At 39.2% G+C, this 26,030-nt stretch overlaps 2 protein-coding genes across 4 annotated transcripts in view; one reads left to right on the plus strand and one right to left on the minus strand.

Moving 5' to 3' along the window:
• The window catches only part of CNIH4 (cornichon family AMPA receptor auxiliary protein 4), a 32,080-nt gene extending 19,495 nt beyond the window's left edge, over positions 1-12,585 (minus strand). For 2 of the 3 annotated variants that reach the window (XM_027738965.2, XM_039388550.1), the window contains exons 1-4: positions 12,459-12,564; positions 11,066-11,134; positions 9,917-10,029; positions 5,211-5,351 (exon numbers count right to left, since the gene is read on the minus strand). In XM_027738965.2, the coding sequence (XP_027594766.1) occupies positions 5,211-5,351; positions 9,917-10,029; positions 11,066-11,134; positions 12,459-12,527 (392 nt within the window). In that variant the 5' untranslated portion in view covers positions 12,528-12,564. Of the gene's footprint in view, positions 1-3,567; positions 4,669-5,210; positions 5,352-9,916; positions 10,030-11,065; positions 11,135-12,458 lie in introns of those variants that run through there. The other variant, XM_027738964.2, reaches the window with a different exon arrangement.
• A 20-nt stretch (positions 12,586-12,605) lies between these two features.
• Positions 12,606-26,030, plus strand: part of NVL (nuclear VCP like) — a 37,991-nt gene continuing 24,566 nt past the window's right edge. Inside the window, exons 1-12 of the mRNA XM_027738960.2 lie at positions 12,606-12,699; positions 14,610-14,683; positions 15,813-15,865; positions 15,953-16,046; positions 16,929-16,983; positions 17,511-17,777; positions 19,176-19,299; positions 19,593-19,669; positions 19,955-20,089; positions 21,131-21,232; positions 23,057-23,174; positions 23,627-23,771. Of these exons, the coding sequence (XP_027594761.2) occupies positions 12,619-12,699; positions 14,610-14,683; positions 15,813-15,865; positions 15,953-16,046; positions 16,929-16,983; positions 17,511-17,777; positions 19,176-19,299; positions 19,593-19,669; positions 19,955-20,089; positions 21,131-21,232; positions 23,057-23,174; positions 23,627-23,771 (1,325 nt within the window). The 5' untranslated portion in view covers positions 12,606-12,618. The remainder of the gene's footprint in view (positions 12,700-14,609; positions 14,684-15,812; positions 15,866-15,952; positions 16,047-16,928; positions 16,984-17,510; positions 17,778-19,175; positions 19,300-19,592; positions 19,670-19,954; positions 20,090-21,130; positions 21,233-23,056; positions 23,175-23,626; positions 23,772-26,030) is intronic.

The following is a 26,030-nucleotide window of genomic DNA, read 5'->3' on the forward strand; positions in this document are numbered from 1 at the left end:
TTATATGACTGACTTGGATGTTAATTTCTTGATCATTAATTATAGATTCCTTCCATATTTGTAGTATTTCACTTCCTCGCTAGGAAAATTAACTTGTGGCCATTGAGCAGATGAGTCACCCGGTGTTGTGTGCAGGCTTTGCAGTGTTTGATGTCTGGCTCTAACCCACCTCATGCTTGTGTTTTCACTGGACATTCAGCAGTCGACCTGCTCATGTCCCAATCTGTGCTTATCTCCCTTTTTGACCACCTGCTCCTTTGAGGCTCCGTGAAATCCATGATTCCTTAATGCTGGAGCTTGCCTAAATACCAGATGCAGGTTGCTTTAGGTCATCGGTGGGTTTTACTGGGTTTTTTGATAAAGCACTTGCATCTCCTGCCTTTGTTCCCTCCAACTAACTCGGTGTTCTTGTCCCTCCTCCCTGTGCCTTAAAACAGAACCTCATCTTTATCCTGCACTTCCATTCAGCTACAGCTTATTTCTGTTAAATAAAAAGTTGTACCTCAATTTCCACTCCCTGTAGCTTTTCCAAACTCAAACCTTTTGCTGAAGCGCGTTCTTTAATTCTTAGAACTTATGTATTGATTAGAAAAGATCTTTACTCCCTCTAGTAGCACCTTTGTATTAACTTTATTCTTTCCTGTACAGTTTAGGCAATGTATAGATAATTATGGCTTAAATGCAGCTGCCAACAGAAGGGGCATGCCTTACTCCTTTCCATGTCCTGCTTTGTGCCACTTCTCTTGGGTACTGGTATTTGCAGGAAGGTTGTTGGATTGCAGACCCACTTAAGCCATAAATGCAGCAGATGAAGGAAGTTACTAACAAACCCAGCCAAAAACTGTGCTTCATCTGCTGTCCTGTCTGCCTTTAATGGGTCAGAAGAGTGCAAGAGAAACAGGGATATGAATTCTACAGACCTGTGACATTTCAGTATTTGTAAGATTAAAAATTAACTGCTGTGGTCTGGGTTCTTGTTTGGTTTTGGTTTTTTTAATCCTTCGGATTATTAAAAAGAATTACATAAAGAACCTGAGAGTAGATGTGCCTTTCATAATTACCTTAAATCCAAACTCTGCCTGAGGCAGGATACTTCTCTTACACCTTGGCTTATGCTTTCTGTGCTGCCTGATGTGCCTCTTGTGCATGTCTTGCACGTGCTTAGGCTGTCAACTCATCAGAGATGGCAATCCCAGTTGTGTCCTCACTTTAAAAGACCTATAATGCTCTGAAGAAGAACCACTGAGGTTTGTATGGCTCTAATGTTTCTGCCAAAGATAAGATGGTTAATGTACTGATAACTGCATGGTGGTTCATATATATAGCCCACATTTTCCTATCACTACCTCCAGTGGCCATCATACCATATACTTGGAGGCAAAAATGGTCTTCTGCCACTTGTACAAAATTCTAGAGAGCTTCTTGTGAGAGAAAAAGAATTAGAATAAAGCTTTGACAATCCTGAACAGATGAAGATTTGCTTTTATGGGCTTATCAGTTTTTCAGGTTGATTGTTAACCTGCCATGTAGAACTGTTCTTAGGGCTACTGCTTATACCACTGATGTTCTATGTTCCCTGAAACAGAACTACTTCAGGGAAAAAAAAACAGATACCAGGATGAGGAGGCAAGTATATTCTTTAACAAACCAGGCTAAATAACCAGCGGTCTGTAACTGAAATGAATAATTAGGAGGAAACATGCAATTGTACCTATTGTAACTAACCCCCCTCAAATGCAGAACTCTTAATAGCTGTCTCATCTCTCTGAAAACTGGAGTGACTGTCATCTTCACAAGCTGACCAGGCTGAAGACTGGGAGTGAGAAAAAAGCTCAATAATCTGTTAAAAGTTGGAATCCCTGCAGGGCAACTTTAGAGTTTTCATGGATTAAGAGCTTTCTCTAAATCATAGCTAATCATTTGAAGGATAAGCTAATGGTTCCTCCGTGAAGTTATACTTGGATGCCTCAGTTCCAAAGGGAAATATAGTCTGGTGAGTGAACAGGAAGGGATCTGTGTTTGGTCTCACACGCATTTATGGTGATAGATGAATTTTTATTAAAAATGGGTCCAAAATTTCTAATTGTCTTGAATTGTGTATAATAAGCTTGGGTTTAAATTACCCTGTTCTTCTCTCTGGGAGACCCAGAAAATAGGGATTTATTTTTTTTTTTACTATCATAAAATTTCTGTGCTTTGTGGATCTCCCATGAGGGAGATGACTGTAGGATCTCTACTTCTAGCTAATGAACCACAGTTTTAGCAATTACAAATATATTTTTCTTGTTGCTGACACTGAAGATTTCTCCTGAGGCAGGAAAGGATCCTGTACAATAGGAAGGCTTTGAAATTACCAGTGGAATTACTCAGCAGAATTGTAGTCTCTGAAACCTGCTACCAAGGTTTTTGCAACTATTATAATCAGTTGGTAGATATAAATGAAGAGAGAATTTATTTATATTAAAAAATTGAGGTGGGAAGTTTGCATTCCTACAAAAGTATAGATTGTTTAATATTTGACAATCCCCACTTAGAAAACATATCTCTATTTTTTTTTTTTTTTGTTGGTCTATCATGGTTAATAATTCACTCTTGAGGAATTGGGGAGGAATCCACAATAACATCCCTCTAGGTCAGGGAATACACATGCCATCCCCATTTTTTTTTTACCTCAGATATGTTGTTTTCCCTTATCCTTCTCTGTCCTGCTCCCATCTCTGAAGAAACACTTGTCTGGGTAGGGGAATAGAAGCTTTTCATAGTGAGTGATAAATTTTACCAGTTTCCTTGGGGAATGGGTCTACTCTATCTAAATATCATCCCTGCAATTCTGAGGTGCTACTAGTTAGAAATCATCAGAGACAATGTATCATACAAACATTTTCATTAATAATAAAGCTCTTACCTCAAAATCATGTCTTTAGAATAAGATACACAGCTGCTAGTTTAAGTGATGGACTTGCAGATTAATGCTCATGTTTCTCAGTGTGAAACATTAATGAAATATATCTACTGTCAGCACTACAGCAAGGACCTGACTTAATTAGCTTATCCACATTGCCCTTTCTTCTAACAGATAGCACCCAAAATGTGTAGTATGTTTTTCTCACATATGAATAAAATAATTTAATTGCCTGCCACATAAACTGCTACAAAAGTTACCTTCTGCTCTCTAAGTTTTACTTGCTCTCCTTTTCCCAGACTGACATCCTGTCTGAGTTTCAGCTTTATAGGGCAGTACTTTCTGTAGCTTGATTTTTTTGTGGTTTAAAGTAGTCAGTGGCATACAGCTGGGGTAGCTGTTTCCTTAATTATTTTTTAACAAGCATGATTTTCAGCAGTTTTTCATCTTTACAACAGCTGAACTTGGACTCCATCCATCACAAATTTAAAGCCAAACTTTTCCTATAACAAACACTGAACACGGGGAATCTACAGAAATCAAGCCTCAGAGTTGTCTTTTTCATTGCTGGCCATGAAAACGATCTGTTAATTACAGCTGTGCACTAAAAAACCAAGTACTTAAGGAAGAAAAAGCTCATAAATTTTAGGACATAATTACAGAAGTGTATTTTTAAAGTGTTTTAATTGATGTGTTTGTTTCAAGAGACCTATTTCCAAGCACATATAAAAAAGTTTAAAGACAGTTATTGGACAGTGAGGGTACAAACTCAGGTTTATACACTTATCACTGAGGCAAGAGCTGCACAAAAAGAACTGAGTTTGCTGGTATCATCGAAGCAGAGTCACATCAGAATTGGGATAAATGGGGTTATGGTTTACCAGACCATTTCCCTGAGCTAGACATACTCTTGGTTCACCTCACTGGATATGGAAACAGCAGGTTCATAGAGTAGCAACTGCAAATAGTCTTTTGCTCTGTAACCAGCTCCAACCAGCAAGATGATGATTACTTTATGTGAAGGTCTGTGATGTACTTCAGTGACAAAACAGGAGTTGAAGGGAAAAAGCAAGTATTAATCATGTTTCTTATTTATGTTTTTCACTCTTACACACAGGTGTCACTTCCACCAAAGGGATCTTAATCCATCCAAAAATGACTTCACATAGGTTGTTGGAGGGAGGGGTGAAAAGGGAGAAAAGCATAACTTTTATTCCACTGTTTTTTACCTGGAAAAAACACTGACACAAAGATGCAAGCTGTGCTACTATTCCACTTTGAAATCTGTGTTGCAGGTACTGCTTCAAACTAGGCTTGAGTAGGACAGCTTGACAGCCAGAGGCACATCCTGACACCTTTCAGTAAGAAGCAGACACCAGAGCTGCACTTAAATTTGTTCTGGAACTACCATCATTACCAGCCCATGCTGCTGAAATGAGTTTCCCTTCTCACCATTTAATTCCTACAAAGGTCAGTTCTGTAAGCAAGGATTGCATCTTACAGAAACAGCAACTCCAGCAGTTTGGGTTGTAAAGGAACAAAAACAACTGCTACACAAATCCAATGTCTTTTGAAAATATTTTATGTTAAAAATACAGAAAAATATTTCTTGTTCAAAGAGGAAAAATATACTGCATGACGCCACTGATCTAGGTGTGTTCAGAAGGTGTCTGAGGCTCCACAACCAGTCACTGGAGTGATGACCCAGTTTGGCAGCTAATGGTTCTTTTTCAACTTCTCAATCATTTATCAAAGCCAGAATCATACTGTGACAAAACAGAAAACATGATACCAGTGGATTACTGAAGCATGTGCAAGCAGGAACAGCTATTGCTGTCATGAGAGAGCTGCACTTGAGCCTGAAATAGAAACTTAAGGCAACTGCTGTGTGCTTTGCTTATGAGGACAAGAGCTGCAGAAGTAATATTGCTGCAGAATAACAGCAGCTCTGCCATCTTGTAGTAAGTGGCCCCATCACAGAACTCATCCATTTGTAACTTAGATCAACTTGGTCCTCAAGATTATTTCCATTCTAAATAGGCCACTTACTATAGGCACTCAAAGCATGTAACTCTTTATATTGTAGTGGTTTAGAGATTAAGGAGTAGCCTGAGTTTCCAAATAATGTCTGATCAGAAAGAATAAAGGTATATAATGAGCCCACAGATAGCTGTCAAAATATATTACTGAGGCTTAGCAGGATGCAAAAAGATAAGACTAGAATACCAGCAATTACAGTAGAATAGAAGAGATAAAAATAGCTGGCAGACAATTCCTTTGTTCCTTGGGAGCAATTTTTGAAACTAACCTGTAAAGGTACATGAAGAAACAGAGCAGATGAAAGCCCAGTTTAATCATGGCTTCTTTCATGTGTGATTTCAGTTGTCCTCGGTTATGGATCTCTGTGGGATCAAACACTCCCATGTTTCCACTTGGCACCATAATGTACCTGAAAGTTTAAGAATAAAGAAAAAAAAACACCACACAACAAAACCCAAAAACGTAGTCATTTAATCATTAGGGAATGTCAGGAGAAGGAGAGGGGGAGAGCTTTCCCAGAAAAGAATTTCATCTAAAGAGCTGTTTCATGATTCAAGGTAAGGGAGTTCTTTTTTAATTCTATTTCAGTTTTAGGATATTGCATGTATGTCTGCCAGTACAACCCACAAACAAAAAATAGGAGGACAAGAAGTACTAAAAGCGTCAGCCTGGCTTCCCATGTATAAATGGGAGAGATTCCAGGTAACAGCCAATTCCAGTTAATTGCTGTTCACAGTTACTTGCTGTCATGGAGAAAACATCCACCCACAGTGGAAAGATGCATTAGATGAAAAGGACTGGAAAAGACTTCATTTAGCTAAGAATTAGTGATTTATTTAGCAAAAAACCCTCATATAGATAATCCCAAACTCTGGTTGTCAAAATGAGATGGTGTATGACAAGACAAAGGATCTGTGTATTATTCCTGTCTTTGTCACAGCCACCCTGTCACATCTCAGCACTGACACTGAGGCTGAGAGGATGAGAGGCTGGGCAGAACTGAAGAAGTTCTGCTGCCCAAACTCACATAAGAACAAAAGTTGAGTGAAACCAAGTGAAACGTAAGGAAAGGAAGAATGAAGCTGGAAAACACAATGCTTACGTCCTGTGAAAATTCAGCAAGCACCGTGGTTTTTTGTCACAAGCATTTCTCATGGGAGAAAATAGGAGCAGATGAAGTTCTCACTCCTGCTGAGCTCAAGCTAGAGCAGTACTATTAAATCATTGAGATGTCATACAGTCTTTACCTTCCTGGATTAATAATCTTTCTATATGGGAATTTAACTCCTTGTGGAGCAAAAAAATGGTTTCAGAACAGAAGACTTTGATTTTCTTTCTGTACTCAAGTGGCAACACTTGTACTCCAAAAGGCACTTCCTCACCTCTTACAACATTCATTTCAATAACAGGAGGAGAAGAAAGGGAACAAGAAACAAAGATGTTTTCTAGTGGCAGTACAAGACTGGAAAAAAACCCAGTAAGACCACAGTCTGTGTCCTTCACACAGAGGTATTAAAAAGCACTGCAGCATATTTGACTAGTTTCAGATACAGTTGTGTCCCATGAAAAATAGTTCATGTGAACAAATTCCAGTTTGAAATTCTCTTCTAAATTTGAAGTTTTAAAGGATTGTTCTGTTTTTAGTAGTACAACAGACATTATTGTCCGTTTACTGGGAATGGAAGGCATTTAATTGGAATAAAAGGAAGAACACAAGTTTCCTGTACCAATTTATCCTAGAAATAGGGCGCATAATTTTCTTACATGTCTAGGATAAGAGTGCCACAAAGGCAGCATGTATTAATTTTGCTTTTTAGGAAGAATGATAACACTTAAATTTTGCAACTTAACTGCAGAACCTGTGAGGTATTTTTTCCTAGAGGCCCACAAGTTGGGACAGCTTATATTACATATATCTAAGGAAACTAGTCATGGATACAACGATGCTAATGCTGACAAACCCAACTCAAGGCAGTTGTCATACTCTAAACAGCCAAAAAACTTCTACAGCAAACATGACAACTGTCAGCTTTAATGGATACACACACTACTGCCTTCAGTATTTCCATTCAGTGGAAGCTGCTGCCACAGCAACAGGACACTTCCCTCTAGATTACACAATTTTTAAAGTGATGTAGAAGTTCTGGTCAGAATTTTACCTGCATTTTTAAGAATTTTTTTTTTGTTTTTTTACTTTTTCAGTTTTAAGATGAGTATTATCTACTTAAAGACACAGCAAGAATCACATTATTTGGACCTATCCTCTCAAGATTTATATAACAAAGCAGAAAGAAAAAAATTGAACACTTCCCTAAGAGTTTTAAAACAAGGAGAATGTAAGACAAAACTGTCTCACTCGAGACACTACAAAATTCATCAAAAAAACCCCAAATTAAATGATCATCTGAGCATGCTGAACAAGAAGGGCCAGCAGGATGTTACAATAAACATGTTTGAAAGTCTCCCTTGATGCATTATTGACCAATTTATCCTTCTCAGCATTTATTTCTGATGCCCCTTTTGCACAAAATCTCTCTCCTCCAACTGAAATCCTTGAGACATTTAGTAAATTAGGCAAGTACTGCCATTCATTCATTGAGATTAGGCAGATTTTGAAGAAAAGTGAATGACAGGAAGAGATTATCCTACCTTTATCATTTTTACTACAAAGCACAGACTGCTTCAGTCTCAATATAATTATTTCTGTAATCATTTTGGAATAGACAATAAACCCTTCTGAATTTGTGTGCAGAAATACTGTAACATACTGAGAAGATGCAAAAACATTTAGCTGATGCCAGATGTTTGCAGCTCACACTAATGGGTTCACATTTCATCTGTTCCCACTTGAGCCGACTTTAACTGACACCTTCTCCTCTCTTCAGGGTATTCCAACTACTTTACAGTCCACCATTCTCTACCATGCCTCTTGCCCATTGAACACTGGGTCAAATGTATGTTCTATCCCAAATCTTCAGACTTCCTTTATAATCATAAAATGGTTTTGGTTCAAGGGATCTTAATGATCGTCTCGTTCCAACCCCGCTGCCACCAGCAGGGAAACCTTCCACTAGACCAGGTTGCTCAAAGCCCCATCCAACCTGGCACTGAACACTTCAGGGATGGGGCATCCACAACTTCTCTGGGCAACCTGTGCCAGTGCCTGATCACCCTCACAGAAAAGAATTTCTTCCATATACCTAACCTAAATTTCCCCTCTTTTAGTTTGAATCTATTACTCCTTGTCCTATCACTACAGTTCCTGATGAACTGATAATGCTAAACACCACACCTGCTTTTGCAAATCTCTAATTCCTTCATTATAGATGGGATAATCCAGGCTATTAGTGTGAGTGAAACTCCTCAATCCACAGAAGGAAGGCAGGATTAGTGATATAGGCTTAACATTTTGATTTCTTGTGGCAGGACAGGCAAAGTATCATATTGTCAGATTCATTTATTGCCTACACTGCATATCTAAAATGGAGAAAACAATCCCGGATTTTAGGATATTCAGAATATTTATGCCATGTATGACAAATATAAAATGAGAGCTGTCAATAAAAACAGCAGTCAAAGCTTATTGCATGAAGTGTGGAAATAGAAATCATTTATCTTCGAAAATTTACTCTAACAGGGTTTAGAAGGGAAAGCAAGGTGCTACTTTAAAAATTAACATAAATACACCAAATGAAGCAGCAACAGGGTAACCAGTAAAGGAAAGCTTCAAAGCTTCAAAGAAAATCCATTCTCTCTCCAGTGTCTCTGCAGAAACATCCTTGCCTAAGTGAAACATCAAACTCCAAAGCTGCCAGCAGATACCAAACAGAATACTGGTCACTTTGTGTAACAGCTGTACATGTGGGTGGCCAAAAAAAATAGGCAAAAACATGCCCCACGTGTGTACATTTAGGCAACATTTGTTTATTAAGCACGAAGTTACACTGTCGTATGTTACTCCGGCTTAGAAACATTTGAAGGCTTCGCTGGCATTCCACAGAAAACAAGGGTGATGAATGCATGGCTATTTTGCCCAAGAACAGCCAGGTTATCAGTACAGAGATACTCAACTTTGTTTTGATGAGAGCTATGAACTTCTTTTTTAATTTTACCAGTGACTCAACCCACCCCTGCAACTAGTTAACCCTAACAGGTTCAGGCAAACAAGAATTACAGCAAACTTTTCCTACCTGTACCTTAAACTTTTTTATTCCCATAGTACAGTGTTTAGAGATAATTTCTGACAAATTCACACCCAGTTTTCATTAGTTTAACAACTGTAAGGGTCAGTTCTCCAAACATCAAATGATACAAGATAAAAAGAAGTTTTTGAACTCACAGTCCCGGTGTTGCTGATAACTAAACCCTTACTGATAACTAAACCATTTCCAAGGGGTGGCAGCCCAGGGCACAAAGACCAGTAACACTGACAGCTTTCCTAGGATGAAAAGTCTGCAAACCTTTCCAAATACAAAGAGGCAGGATGGGGGAACAAAACCAGTGCAGATGAGAGGGAGAGACAAGTCAGTGAATGAAGGAGGACATTGTGTGGGGGACAACACCCCAGCCCAGTGGTTTTACAACCATCAGGCAAGCTGACATCAGCACTTTTATGCCGATATCACGCACGTAGGCACAGCATGAAAAACATTAACAACTCTGCAGTACTTCATAATCCCAATTAATATGCTATTATTTCCTATGAACTTGGGAATGACCCACAAATCAAGATTCCTGGGCACTGGGGATAATGAAAGGAAAGGCCAAAAGTTTCATATCCTTTACACTGTTGGGTTTCTTATGATTTTAATGGCAAGAAGAGGTTTTATGTTAGTTTGATCAATGAAGACTAGTAGCAGCTCAAGAAAACAACTGAAACATCTCACCATAGCATATTATTTATCCTTGTACTACACTTAAAGCTAAACTAGTAACAGTGGGGAAAAAAAAGCACATAAACCCCTGTGCACTTACCTATATATATTCCATGTTGCTACTGGCAAATTAAGGAGAAAGATGAACCAGTGCAATGAAATAAGCATTAATACTGTTACAACAGCATGGCCAATCACCTCAGGGACCACCCACTGTAAAAAGGGAAAAGAAAAGGGTTACACACACAAATGTAAATTCCTTTCTGAAACAGAGATCTATATGGAGTTATCATCTCATTCTAATCATGCAAAACTCAAGAGAGAAACATTCATGGCAGAGGCATGTGATTCCATCACAGTGTGGAGAAATTAATACTTTCAGGCAGATTCCAGGCAAGTAAGCCAGAAATCAAGGCCTACGATATTATAACAGAGGTGCTTTATCCAAGCATGTCTGGAGAGCATCACAGCAGCTGTCTGCACACAACTTGTGTTACACAAGCACTTAAAAAAGCGAGTTAAAAAGTATACAGTGCTCATTTGAAATCACTGCAGAGAACAGTGGATTTAGGAACATAGATAATTAAAATCTGCACAGACACAGAACGTACAAACAAGCCTCAGGCTTGGAACAGATAAAAATGTTGATCAATATGAAAACTGCAGTTAAATTGGGTCAGCCCCTTGCAACTACACGTTTTTGGTTTGATAGTATCCTGTACCTTTCTCTCTTTCATTAAGAAAAAAATACCTTTAAATCCAAGTGAACACACATACATGGGAAGGCCACACTGATTTAATGCAAACAGTTTCAAGCAGATTTGTTTAAAGTGGTACTTTTCCTTATCACAGTAAAACTCTACTGTTCAAGAGAGGTTAGAAATTACACAGATCAGAGAAAGTTGCTGTGAAGACCTCAGAGTTCAGTCATGAGTAGACACCCTTGGTGTGGTCCACCTACAAGAACAAAGCACAGAACTCAAGAGCTCTGTGAAGCATTGTCTCAGTCCCACCAGTTTAGGCAGCAGCCCATCCTGGAGCACCAGGGGTCAGAACAACAGCCTTTTGTGACTGAATTTGCTGAAAGATGGGCACCCAAAAGAGACAGGCAGGCTGAAGTAAAGCATGTATGCAAAATACTGCCAGTTGAGGCTCTCGAGGTATGCATTTACACCCCAGTTATTTGTGATGCTGAGATGAAGGATGTGGTTTTCTCAAACCACATTAAATGCAATGAGGAACAATTTACTTTATTGAGTTTGGAGCAGCATGATCTAGCGTTGATGTAGTCACATTCCAAATCTGATAGTGTGATTATCTGGAGTCCAAGATAAGGAAACATTGTATGGTGACTGGGAATACACAAAGCTTTATTTTTAGCCAATAAATTGGGGAGAACCCTCTTGCTCTCATTGCAGACATCTTGTTCCATGTTGATCTGCCTAGGACATATTTCAATCAGTTACAACTCACTCCAACGTCAGGTAGAAAGCTTGGCTACATTTTATTATCAGGCCAAGTAATTTTATGATATTTTCCCAAGGGCAACTGTTGCACAAATGCTAAAGTTCAGTTCAACCCTTACAACAAGCCAGGGAGGCAAACTCAGTAATTTTAGTATCAGATTTATTAATACAACCCTTGAAGCCAGAACTTAAAAGTAACGAAAAGTTAATGCACTTTTTAAACTCTCCTCACAATAAAGCTAAATAGTTTGGATTCAATAAGTGAATCTACTTTTTTTTAACACTTACAGCAACACTGGATTAATTAATAATTCATTAGGCAATAAGAGAGTAACATCATTATTGAATGAACTTTCAGCAACTGAAATATGAATATTTCAGACAGAAAAGTCCTCTCAAAAAAGGCTTAAGATGCACGTGTGCACATCATCCCGCTATGTCCTGTAAAGACATTGTCCTTTTCTCCAAGGAAATGAACAGTTTTTTCTATTCCTAAAAAAAGAGGTGAAGGCTTTTCATTTTTCAACAAATAATCTATCCTTCTAGGCCGAATTTTTTTCCCAAGTGCTTCTGTACTTGTTAATGTTAGCAGCAGGTAGACTCTGAAATAGCACTAGGATTGAAAGAGGTGTAAAAGCTAGCTGGCTTTTACTGAGAAACGTAAAGAAAATGAAGCCAAATCTGTGCCTCTACATTGCAACAACGCCAGGCAGCAAAGGCTGCGGGCGGGTCTCTAACAAAGAAGATGGAAATCCTGTTTGTCGAGGAACTCGGAGCCCCACAGCCCGCAGCACACGCCTAAGACAAGGCAAGGCACCCTCGCAATTCGAACCCTGTTGCGCGGCCGCGCTTTTTAGGCCCGTGCGGCTCCCGAGGGCCGGCGCCGGCACCGCTCCCTGTGCTCCCACAGCTCCTTGTGCTCCCACAGCCCCCCGCCCCGCGCTCCAAGAGCCCAACATGCTTTGGGCACCGAATCCCGCGGCGCTTTCCCGCAGCCAGGCGCTCCGGGCTCCCCAGATCCCCCGGTCCAGGGGGCTGCACCCCGGGCCCCCGAACCGCGGCCATGACCCGGCGCAGCTCCCCCCGGCGCAGCTCCCCCCGGCCCGCCGCCCCCAGCCCGCCGGCCCCGGCCCGCCCTCGTGCCCCATCCCTGCCCGCCCCCACGGAGCAGGATACGAAGTAGACGGAGAGGAAGATGAGGGCGCAGCAGTCGATCAGCGAGAAGATGAAAACCACCGACTCCATCCCGCCGCCGCGCCCGCCGCCCCCGGGGCCCTCCCGGCCGCCGTAGGACCCGCCCCGCCCGGGCGGGCCCGGCCGCGGGTCCCGCTGGGAAATGGAGTCCCCGCCTCGGGGGGCCATGAGGAGCCGACCCGGCCGCGCCATCGACCCGCGGCTCAAGCAGCGCGTCAAGCAGGTACTGCCCGCCCGCACGGGCACCCCCGGCACCGGCCACGGCCACGGCCACGGCCACGGCCACGGCCACGGTATTGGCGGCGGGGGGGGCTCGTGTGTCCCACGCCCGCTGAGGGGCCTTGAGCATCTGGCCCGCTCAGGGGCTGGAGGGGACCAAAGTCCGGCCTTACCTCCCAGAGCCTTTAAATAGGCTTTAGAAAGGTCTATTTGTTTGTTGGGGGTGGTGGTGGTGGTGGTGGTATTTTTTCTTAAATTTTCTGTTATTTCGCTTTATTTTCGCACATCTTTCCGTCCTCTTCAGTAGTTCTGCTCCTGCGGGTGGCTGCTGCTTCAAGCGTGCAATGAGTAGTGTATAAATATACCATGTGTGTATATATACGTACATATCTAGGTATATGTGCATATGTATGATGTGCACATATATGTATATACGTGGGGTGTATATATATGTGTGTGTATATATATATATATATATTTGGGTATTAGTAGGAATTTTTTCACAGAAAGGGTGATTGGGCATTGGAACGGGCTGCCCAGGGAGGCAGTGGAGTCACTGTCCCTGGAGGTGTATAAGGAAAGACTGGATGTTAACACTTGGTGCCATGGTCCATTTGACGTGATGGTGTTCGGTCATAGGTTGGACTTGATGATCTCAGGGGTGTTTTCCCACCTATTTGATTCTGTCATTCCGTGATACTGGCAAATTTTAAGTGTTTACATTTGGAAACATGTAAAAAGCTATTATATTAAATACATAAATAAAAGGGGAAAATAAAATTACTTCCCTAGTACATGTGTGAAGAGCAGGGAGAACAGTGATTCCTTCAAGTGGCACAGTGCTGTGTTATGTCTTATGATAATCTCTGGTGACTTTGCAAATTAAACACCCTAATACCTCTGTATTAGGGTACTCCACTTCTAATTCCTTAAAATGCAAGTGGCTGCTTGAGGGAACTTGCTTGGTTTAATTTACAAGATCACGGTGACTGTGTCTTGACTATTCTGAAGTGGTAAAGCCTTTTTATGGTAGGGTTTATGATAGGCTTGATGTTTCTTACAGGGCAGTAGCTGCCCTTGGGTGACATGAAGTTTAACATAATTTTAAAAGATAACTCTGTATTCAATTTGATTGTTTTAAATAGAGTTATTAATTTAAATGAAGTTTTGAAATTCTCCTCACTGTGACATCTGTGATACCATATCTTTTAGGGAGATTCTCTGTTTTCTTTCTCCTTTTTAAGAAGGAATTGATCTTTACAGTGTAAAAACTCCGTCTCACTCCTGATTTGGAGAGTGGGGAAAGAGAGTAAATGGAGTACAGTTGTACATGGAATTTTGTACATTTTCTCACACTTTCATAATTGTGGTTTGGAAATGGGTTGGATTAACTGCTGTCATAACAGAAGGCTTGACAGAATTCACTGTTGTTAATGCACTTTCCTATAGGATTCCTTGAAACATCTTGTAAAGATTGAAGTTCTTATTACGACAGTATTCGTGCTGATTGATATAGATGGTTTCATTTTTTTGGGTAGGAGATCTAAACCAAAAGGAGACTAGCTGAGAGGAACCAAGAACTTTAGGATTGACAGTAGGATGCTGTGTGGGCTCCAAAGTCATCTTTCTTACAAAATAAAAACATTGGAGTTGACCCAGCCCCAAAAGCCCCAAAATGAAGGATACTGCCTTTCCTGGGGAAATGAAGCTACCTAGTTATCTGTGATTTAATAAGCATTTCCCATTTCCAGAGGAAATACTCTCTGGTGTGTTGCAAGGCAGTGAAAAGCTGTTTCTGATTTTCATTTTGACTTCCTAAGAAGAACAGAGTTTGAAATAGGCACATGTGGTCTAGCTGTTCTGGTGAAGTGATTGACAAGAATTTTGTTCCCTGCTTAAAATTCTTCATTTCAGTATCTTGCAAGCAGTAAATGTGGGCAGTATGTTGACATTGGAGTCCTAGCATCTGATTTGCAGAAAACCTACAGGTGAGCCAAGACTTGTATTCTTATACTCCGTATTTAAAATATCGAGTATATTATTTTGTTACTTTACATTCATGTATTTTTAATTTAAAAAAATAATTTTTGTTATGTTAACATCCTTGCCAGTTGTTGAGGTTGATTGAAACAGTGAGATCATTTCCCCTCCAGTGTTTCCCTTTGCTGATATATCTAGTAACACAAATCTTATTAACGCACTGGGATTACACGATCTAGTCGTGGGTTGATTTTTTTTGTTTTAAATCAACAGCTAAAGATGCATGGCAGCATGTTGGTCTTTAGACCCAGTGAGCTTAAAATATGAGGGGAAAATAACTCTTCAGTGCAGGGACAGGGTAGAGATACAGGACCCAAGACAACATTGTATTGTGCTCAGTTGCTCAGCAGGACAATCAGTCTTGCCTAGTTATTTTTAGGCTGTTACACTTTTCTGGGTGGGGAGCAAGGTGGGGATTAATGAGGGTGGAGAAGTGTATTCACTCATGTTTGTGTGCTCTGTTTATTTGTGCCTTGTTAGAGAAAATGAGCCAAACCCCCTTGCTTAGGATGCTTATTGGTCTTGGGGTTTTGTTTTGCCTCTGTTGGGTGTTGTATTAAAGCAAGTAAGTAAAACACACCTTCAGTAAGTGAAGGTAAAAGGCTGATGATTTTTGTTTGCATTTAAGGATACTCTTGAATCAGAATTTCTCATAGTGACCATTATTAATTAACATGGTTATTCCTTACTGGAGTGTCCTTTTTAGAATATAGTCCTTTGTCCATATGTTCATGTTTGCATTAAAATTAAAATATTGTTAATGTTGTGAAATAGAATCCAGTGTACTCATTTGTACCTTGCTGCTTCTCTGTATCTGCAGTTAAAGAGGATCTTGATAATTTTTAGTAAATATCCTCTTAGAGACCAGCATAGGTTAGTGGTTTGGTTTCATCCCCGTGACTGAGATATTCCAGTCTTAAGAAAAAGCAATCACATTTTCACACAGTTGATTTTTAATAAGAACTTGTGTGGAAGTTCGGGTATCAGCTTAGCATGTATTTTTTTCAACGAGAATGACAATATGTTGGGGGGAAAAATCAGTTGGTGTAACATGTTTATTTTGGTTTTCTTTTTCAGTGCAGAATATGGACGAAGAAAAAGAAATGCCTTTAGAATACAAGTTGCAAAAGGTAGTTCTTTTAGCGTTGTGTCCAAGATGCCAAATTCTTTGATTATGCTTTGGCTGTTTTCTTAAATGTTTGAACTTTTTCTTTCAGTGTTTGGAATAATCAGTAATGAAAAACAACGTGAGGATTTAGCAGTTTTAGAAGCTGAACATGTGGCAAAAAGAGCAAGACAAGAGAAAAATGAGTAAGATGAATTTTTACCAGTAGATTAATAATGCCTTTAGTGTTATCATTTCTTTAAAGCTGTCTGTCTTCATATTATTAAATTTTGGTAGTTTCAAGGTTACAGGTAGATCCTTGATATCCCATAGGCCTGTCTTCTTCAGAAGTTACCTGTATTTATTGGAATCACTTTTGTCCCTAGAGACAAGCAGATACTAGAGCTAATCATGATTTCTCTGTTATGGGGAACATACAGCCCTGAATTGGTGGATACCTTGGGGCATCTTTGATAGTTTTCCACACAAGGCCTCAGTTCTCCTGTGATTCAGTTCCTTTGTTCTGTTTTGTTCTTAATCTTTCTTGAGAGTGAGAGATATTGTCTACATCTCAGAGACAAGACTACAAGACAGGCTGTTCTGAGTAAATCACCAGTGGGAATTGAGATTTCCTGACTCCTAAACCTGTGCATGGTCTCATGGACTGTTCTGGTTTCTCTAACTTGTCATAGATATTAAGGATGTTGTGGGAAATTAGAACAATGTTGTCAGAAGGACTAGTCTAGTTCAGCAGTGATTTGCTACTGCTTGCCTTGTGCCAGCACTGGTGATTCTGTGATCTCTTGGTAAATTGAGTCAGAGTGATCCTACATCACCTTTTTTTAGGACTGTCTTTCAGCCAGGCTGACAAGTTGATCCAACTCATCACAGACTTGGAAAGGATGTATTTTTTAACTCTTAATAGTAGAAAATTTGAAACATGCAAGTCAGGAATTTCTCTCCAGCTTTAGGCTGCCTGTCATAGTTGTGGGGAGCCACATTGCTGAAATTGCATTTGTTTTATTTTATGGATGTCTCGCAGTTCTGCTCTGATAATCATGGAGTTTTTGTCTTCCTTCCATGTAAAGGACTACTGGAAGTACCACAGATGACTCTGATTATGATGATTATCCAGAAGATCTAGTAAGTTGTATTTTATTACGTTTGTATTTGCATAATATATGATTCTATGTTGTAAAAGTGCACTTGGAGAATTTAAAAGTGGAGATAAGAGAGGAGGTATACTCAGAGTTGACAATTCCCACTGAGAATCTATAGAGCTGAAAGGAGACTGAATTCTGAAGGAATAGGAAGAACCTGTGGTGGGGAATCACTTTTGAGGAAGGCACAGTGGGGGCCTGAAAGACTTATCAAATGAATGAAACGATTAAAGGAACTGACATACCCAACTACTGCAAAAAGAGGTGCCTGCCAATTAACAGGGTCATTTCAGGATGAATTGCAAAGGCTGCTGCCCCTTCAAGGAGGACAGATTTTTATATGCAGTCATTTGATTTGGAGAGGAGTGGGTTGGGAGATGCATGCCTCTTTTTCCCATGGGGATAATGCTAAATTGTATTTATGAAATAGTTTTCGTTGGCCTCTTACTGCAAATAATCCAAGTTATAATCTGTCCCATATATTTTCTTTTCAAATGTGTGAATCTGCAGTCTACAAATCACATGAACAGTTCCCTGCTGAGCTTATATAAGAAAGGAAATCCCGATTCTGTTCCAACCACTCCAAAGACTGACCCAGGGGAAACCCCTCCTCCTGCGCGACCTGCACCTCAAACAAGCACCGTGTCACCAGGAGCAAGAAGTGAAACACGGATCTCTGATGGTGGCTGGTTCATTGATAAAACTCCATGTGGTAAAGACTTTTTCATTGACCTTTCTGAGGATGGAGAAGGAGATGAAAAGAAACTGATTTCTGAGGTATTGTGTTTTACAAACCCAAGATGATTTAACTAGAAGCATGAATATAATTGATCTGTAAGGTCCCTTCCAACTCAAACCATTCTGTGTTTCCTGTGTAACTTGACAGGCTTCTGAAGGGTGATTCTAAGACCAAAAAGACAGTCTTTCTCTCTGGATTTTTTAAATATATTATTTTTTTTACAAACATGCGTGCTGTGTTTAAAGATAGTGAACATGTTAAACTGAAAAGAAAGATTGGCTTAAGCCTAGTAGAGTACTTGTTTTTAGCTTGGGTTCTGAAGAAGGAGTGTCTTAGCCCATTGTTCTACCACGTCAGAAGTGATTTTTCTAACCTTCTGGCCTATTTCAAGCATGTTTGTATGGGAGGTAAAAAGACACGAGATTATGAATTTCCTCCACATTTTTTGAGGAAAATGCAGTTCTCAGTATTAGGGAGGCCCAGTTTAGTGCCTATACTGAGATAAAGATCAGTGGAAAGGAATAAGTAGTTGTTACTTATTCCATTTGCCATTGATCAGCCTACCTGGCATGAGGCTTGCTGTAGCCACAGCATGTGTTAAAGTCTTTGTGAGTATGGAGAAAGTGGAATTTATTTGAATGGACAAAGTTATAGAAGATGAAAGGAAATTGCATTGATTTATAAAGCAGTAAAAAATAGATTCTACTCCCCATCTAGACATACTACCCAGTTTGTGATCCCCTCCTTCACCCCAGTCATTTTTTTATTTTGAAAAAAACAATTTTGTTTAGCTGCTGAAAGCTTTCCATTTGTGTATGTGAGTTAACATTTGTATTGCTTGACTGACCAGATGTTTCAGCAGCCTGTTTTTTATGTGAAGGAAGACCTACATTTACATCTGCCTTTCTAATTACACAAAATGCTTACTGAATAGGCAGATTTGATAAATCATTCCTTTATCCTAGTAGTACTGCATCCTCTCATCTAGAGAAAATGAATAGAAGAGAGATCTTCAAATTGTAAAATATTTGCAATACTGTATTTTTAAAAAAAACGCCCAACAAAAACTCCCCAGCTTTCATCATTGAACTTTTTATTTCTTTTATCTTGTAATAGTCCTTTTCTTTCGTGCAGTTAACTTATGTGAGCACTGAATAATATTTTTGTATAACCATTTGTGACTTACTAGTAATAAAAATTGTTTCCAATGGAGTAAAAACATTTGTATAGTTTTATTCATCCCATTTTAAAAAGGGAAAAAATCCTAAGTACAAAAACGACTTTCTACAAAAGGGGTTAAATTCCTGCCTTGCTTGTCTTTATTTATATAATATGTGTAAGTTAAGCATCATAGACACACATTTTCTTCTTTTAAGTATTTGCAGAAGTTCATTGATTTAAAAGGTGTTGTATGTAATTCTGGTTTTATGGCCTAGAAATCAGCAGAATATTCTCTCTTGGAGAGTGAAAGAAAGAAGACAAAGGGCAAGAGAACAAAAAGAAAAAAGGAAGAATTTCCAGATGTAGATGGAGAAATTGAATCCATGTTACTTAAGAAAGGTGAGAAGTTATTTGTGTGTTACTCAAAACAGAGACGATATTTGACCATGGAATCTGTTACCAGAGCAGTGTTTTTTGAGGCACAGAGAAGCGATCTCAAGCATTTTTTAAAAAAAAATTTAGCCTTAATGTTATATTAAAAAAAATATTTCAGTCCTGTGTCTACTACTAAAAAATAACAATTAGCTAAGGCTAACATAGCTAACTTAGCTAAGGCTTAGTACCTTTCTGTCTGGTGTTAGCAACTACTGTTGTACCGTGTTTAAATTTGTGTGACTTTTCCTCCTTAACAGTGAGAAGTAAGGGACCAGAGCTTTATTGCCCTTCAGTGACATTTGAGGATGTAGGAGGCAACGATGAAACTTTAAAGGTTAGTTAAAATTTTATTGGTGGGCTACAGGATGCACTGAAAGAAATGTCACGTGAAAAATGACAGAGAAGGAGTCTTGCAGAATTCCTCTGCATGGCACTGAGAAGAGCTGCTTATACCAACAACAAGAAGGTTGTTTATTTTCCTTGGATTAATCTTTCTCTAAGCAGTCACTGAAATCAGATTAATAAACAGAACTTGCTTTACTTTGCCCTGTCTATAATAGCAGCAATCTGTAATGCTAATTTCTGTAATTTAAGTGAAGGTTTTTCTTGTTCTTAACAGGAAATCTGCAAGATGCTCATTCACATCCGTCATCCCGAAGTCTATAACCACTTAGGCGTGGTCCCACCTCGCGGCTTTCTTTTACATGGGCCACCAGGTTGTGGGAAAACGTTACTTGCACAGGCAATTGCTGGGGTGAGATAGCTTTAAATTTACAGTTTCTTCTTTTCTTGAATTATATTTAGAGAGAAAGAAAATAGTCCTCCTTCATGATAGGCTAGATCATTCCACTTCTTTATCCTTCCTGGGATAGTCTGAAAAATATTAATTCTCACTTTGTTTGAATTCCATCTGAATCTGTACGTGATAGAACCTCATATATAAAGAAGAGACATAGTGACAGGGTTTTACATTTTAAGTTGTTCTGAGGCATTCCCAGGACAGCAGTATAGGCACAGGTGTTGAGAAGGGTATAAATGGAAGGTACTTTTGGTTAAATTTACCATAGTGTTTCATTTTAAGTCTAGACTCGACCTTACCATTTTTTATGAGGCATTACATTGATTTTATTGGGTGGCATCCGTTAACCAACCATCCTGAATTTCCAAACTGGATGTTGCCTTGCCTGTGTCAAACTGACATTTTCAGAGCATATGACACCATTGGTGTGGATAGTTTGGTGTGTGGTGAGACTGCACTACCTGTAGCACTACTGTGCTACAGTCTATCAAAGTCACCATTGTATTTATCTATTTTTAATAGCAGAAAACACTGAGTGTGTGTTTTACAAGTGCCTTGTTGTACAGTCCTGCTCCCATGTTTCTGGAGCAGGATTAAGGAAACCAAACCTGGTGGGGCTTATCTTGCACTGTTATGCATAGAAATAAACAGGTTTTTTTTCAACAAAGGAGCCCAAGCACGGACTGAAATATATGCACTGTGAAGGACTGGCTTGGGAACCAAGGTGAAAAGCTATTTGACAGTGCAGTCATTCTCTACCTGAGTTAGGGAAAGTGTTTTTTTTTCATATCCATTTCCATTCACTTGGACAAATGGCTCAGACCCATTTTAAGTTGGACGATGCTACTTATCTTTTTTTAAAAGCTCTTTAGGTTTCAGTCTTGATTGCATAGTTTGTAGGTGTAGAAGATGTCATATTGGAAAATATTTGTCTCCTAGGACAGCCAACGTTTCTAACCTCTGGATGTATCATACAATATTCCTTGTCTCTTCCAGGAACTCGAGCTCCCAATGTTGAAAGTGGCTGCGACAGAGATTGTGTCTGGAGTGTCAGGGGAATCTGAGCAGAAACTGAGAGAATTGTTTGAGCAGGCTGTGGTGAGACACCCATTGGAAATTGCACTGTGAATTGTTTATCTTCTTCTTTGTAAGGATTCGAACTTTGTTGCTGTGGTTTGACTTTGGGTGAATATTAGTGAGTGAATCCTTATACTGCTGCACACATGACTTGTCTCCCCTCCTGTGAGCAGAATTCCATTGTACTGTCGTGATGTCATAGGGCACAAAGCTTACTATTCTGAAGCCTTGACAAAAGATAGTTCATCATAGCAATGTAAAGAGAGCAACAGAAATTATTTACATATTTGGAGCTGCTTGGTTTGATATATAAAAAAACAAAATAAGAGCGGTTGATTGTGCTTTTTTGTTACAGGTTTTTTTGCTAGTTTTGTGTGGCGTGGAGTTTGAGTGAATGTGAGACACTTTGGGGGTCTAAGTATAAAGTAGAAAATTTGGAACAAATATGATAAGAGCATTAGACAAGGTACAGTTGAAGTCTTGCTTTGGTGTGACTTCTGGACATACTAAGAAGCAATGAAAACGAGACAGGTTGATATAATTTTAATTTAAACAAATGCAGATTATTTTTTTACTATGTGGCTAGTGTTTTACTTCATGAAGACAGTTTTCTGTTTCTGACCTCTGAGAATGTTCTGGTTTTCCAACTTTATTCCATTTTTCTACTTTCCCTCATGACTGCATGTAGGTATTTAAAGTATTTTTCTGTAAAAAAAAGAATGCTAAACGGGGCAAAAAGATTGCTTGTGAAGCTGTTCATTTGTTATGTTTCCAGTTCATACAGCACTTTCATTTTTAGAGAGCCTTGTTAAGATGTTGTTTAGAATAAAATTAAATAGTTTATGGGAAAGAGTTTTTAGAAATTACATATCTTTTATATGTCAAGTGATCGAGGGGAGATTATTGTTGCAGAATTTACATCTATTGCATAAAATAAGCTTAAAAAAAATCTAACTTTTTCACTCAGTTTTGGTACCAGTTTTTGTGCAGGGATAAAAGACACGATTCCACATTATGCAGGTTCTGTGGAATCTTGGTGGCTTTTTCCCGTCTGTCAGACAGTGGGAAAGGGAGTGACCAGTAGATGGCGCAGCTGGTGCCTGATAACACCCAGTGCGTGGGGTGTGCAACCCGGTTTTTTTATAAGGGACTCCTTTGGAAGATGATTCCAGTATTTTCCTTAAGTATTCCTTTGTACTACTAGTGCTTTTTCTGAATATTAATAATCTTTTGTCAGTTAAACACCATTCTGTTAGTTACACAAATTATTATTCCAAATTAGTGTTGACTTTTTATGGAGTATGTGGGATTTTAGAACACTTGTAGGAGTTTCTCACTGCTCATTCTTACTTTTTGAACACGGTCAGGCTCTGTAGTAGTCTTGAAGTTACATGACCACATGACCACCTACTGCTCCTTTTGTTTCATTATGTGTGTCAGTAACATTAGCTCTTGGAATTCCACAGCTCTAATGTCATTAACAAAACAAACAAAAACCCAAACCAGACCTTTCTTGTGTGGTTTTCATTTATGGACTTAAGCAGTCAGTCACAATGGAATATTTGTGGGGAACATAAAGCAACACAGAGGTGTATTTAAATTTTAAACAGCGTGTAGAGACATTTTGAATCTCACACCTTAATTATTCCATAGGCTCAGCTCAGCACAGTTTCATAGTCTGGTGACTTTCCAGATAGTCAGAAAGAACAATAGAATTGTTCCAGGAGCAGTTGATTGGGCAGCAGATTGACAATAATAATTATAGATCAGTAAATAGGAAAAATTCTTTCCTGTAATACACCCTGCCAGTGTCATTTTGTAATTATTAATATTTTTTGTTCCTAGTCGAGTGCACCGTGTGTCCTTTTCATTGACGAGATTGATGCAATCACCCCAAAAAGAGAAGTTGCATCCAAGGACATGGAGCGCAGGATTGTTGCTCAGTTCCTGACTTGTATGGACGGTCAGTCTCAGGAACATCTGTGCTAAGCTCAAATTTCTGATTATCAGGCTCACTGTCTGCTTTACTTCAGTAGTGACGTGTTGTTACTTTAGAGGAGCTAGTGGTAATAATTTTTCATGTTTTGGCACTGTGGGGAGCAGTGGGAAGATTCTTATAGATTTGATATTATTTTCACAGTGGTCTGTCTAGCATTATATAAGGCTGTCTGTTGCATAAGCAGAAATAATGGAAATATCTGTTGAATTTAATTTGAAATGCTTATTTTTGCTCGATTGTTCAAAATGCAAGTTTTAGGTAGTAGAAATAAAGATAAACAGCAGTGACTGTGGGTTAGTTTATCTGTGCTGAGTGTTATCATGTGCTGCAGAAACAGAGTCCCACAGATACTGGAACAAAGTTGGGACAGTGAGCATGAGTATTAACTTCCTTCCTTCCTTCCTTCCTTCCTTTAGACTTGAATAATGTGGCTGCCACTACCCAGGTCCTTGTTATCGGAGCAACAAACAGACCTGACTCCCTGGACCCTGCGCTGAGGAGAGCTGGGAGATTTGATCGAGAAATTTGTTTAGGGATCCCAGATGAAGGGGCAAGAGAAAAGTATGTTACGAACTTTAACCTTATTTATGATTAGTTAGTAATTATGGAAGTAATGTGTAAGTTAACATATGAATTAAAGAAAAGTACTTTATTATATTTTGTCCTATTCGTGCCTGTTCACACCTGTGGATCAGCACAGACTAAAAAGTGCAGAAGACATTGTGTGCATCTACTCTTTGTCTTGGTAGCTATGTCTACATTTGGAGTAGTTTCCTTTCTTGTGTGCAAATCTGCTTTTAGCATTACGTTAAGGGGTTTTCAAGTGCCTTAGCAGTATAGATCATGGAGTCAAATGTATATTTTTTTCTTTTTCAGGAAGTTAACATTCTGTCTTTGGTGTTCCCTGTGTAACCATTAAATTAGGAACATAAGTATAGCCCATTTTTTAGTCCTCTCAAGCACATACCTTAAGCAACAAACCTAGAATCTTCATTCCAGTCCTCATGGAAATACACCAGTCCAGGCATTAAGCTGAGCTGCATCCTCTGTTGTGTAACTGGCCCTTTTTTCTCCAAAGAGCTGTGACTGTCAGATTAGGTTAAAAGTAATAAATCTGGTTTTATTAAAATTAAATTAAATTAAATTAAAGGAACTGCTACTCATTTCCACAACAGCAGAAAACACAGGAAGGGAAGTTTAAAAACAGCTGTGGGTTATCTTGTTACAGAAAGGAAAGGAAAGTTAAAGGATAAGTTCCTTCAACCTCAACTAATCATATTTCGAAGTTGGTTTTTGTTTGGATTTTTTTCCTCCCTTCTTTCAGATCTACAGCCCTATAGGAATTATGGTCCTCTTTGTTGTGGGAAAACACGCAGATAGTTAGAGGCAGAACTAAAGAGTTAACTGATGAGAGTTCTGATTCTGTGGTAGTTCTTAGGATCGTGTTCAAAGTGATATTCCCAGAAATAGCAATGCTTTGAAGGACAGGAGTTGTGAATGGCAAAGTCATTGTAGTGTGTAGAGATTGTTCACAGGCTGGAGAGTAGTCGTATTCGTTCGTACTATTGTTTTGTACAGTTGTTTGTATTTATGTTCCTGGAGGTGTAGGCTTACTGTTGATTTTGTTTTCTTTTTAAATTATTCCCTCCCACCCTGCTTTTCTGTTTTGTTTTGTTTTGACAGGAAGCATGGGGACGATGCTGTTCCTTTATTTTAAAATGAAAGAGTTGTAAAGAAACAGAAATCCTTATAATGTGCTGACTTAGGATAAAGGAGTCTTGCTGAAGGCAGACTTTGAACTGCTTAGTTGAGGTTCCACAGCCTTAGCAGGGTGGAGTAGGATGAGGATCTGGAGATCTTGCTTTACTTGCCATGTTTTCTTATACATGTATGAAGCCCACGAAAGAAAGTAATATCTGTAGGACACAAGTTCAGAACGAGCCATTTATAGTTCTTAACTTTTTGCACTTTGACTCAGTTGATTAGCTACAGCTGCTGTCAGACAGGTTGAAAAATTCTTGAGAACCACACCAATATCACTAAAAAAGCTTTAAAGGAGAGAAGATGACTCTTATCAGTGGGGGAGGCAAACAGATGGAACATTATAATTTCAGAGTTTTGAATAGCTTAATCATGTGTTTCTTTCATAACTTTTCTGTAGTTTCATTACTTGATCTGGAAATAATTTAAACTAGTTTCATGGGAACTAGAAAGTATGTTACTGATCTTCACTTCTTTGGTTTGTGCTGCCTCTTTAAAATATTTTCCCAATGAAGTGATGTTTTCCCATTTTAAACAAGTCGATTTGATCCCTTTCCTCAGAGTTCTGCCAGTTTCTGTGAAGTGACATTGGCTTTTGCATTTTTTTTTTGACCAGCCATTTTGTTTTCAGTTGTCCTTGCCTTGGAAGAGCAGCCAGAAGTCTTGATGGACCTTAAAGAAGACTTTAAAGCTTCAGCTTTGATACGGAGTGAAAAAGCTCCCATTAAAAAAAAAAAAAAGTGCAGAGCTTGGCACTTCACTGTCAGTTACATAAAACTGTTTTGTATTAGTGAGGGAACTACATAAGTAGGTGTAACTTTAGCTTTTGAGCGAGGATGAGGTAACACACGAGTTGCACACATAAGCTGTGTGCACAGTAAAACTATTGGAAGTTTTACTGGGGGTACAGGAAATATCTGCTGACAAATTCCACTGACAATGGCCAGGGAAAGATACTGAAGGTTAGAAGATAGGGCGCCACACAGTCTGATTTCATTTGCTCCTTGCAGAATAGTTTGTCATGAGTGTTCTTCAATACATAACTAAAAATAGGATGGA

Source organism: Pipra filicauda, unplaced genomic scaffold, assembly GCF_003945595.2.
Source record: "Pipra filicauda isolate LSUMZ 115617 unplaced genomic scaffold, ASM394559v2 scaffold663_size174747_pilon, whole genome shotgun sequence".
Classification (NCBI taxonomy): domain Eukaryota; kingdom Metazoa; phylum Chordata; class Aves; order Passeriformes; family Pipridae; genus Pipra; species Pipra filicauda.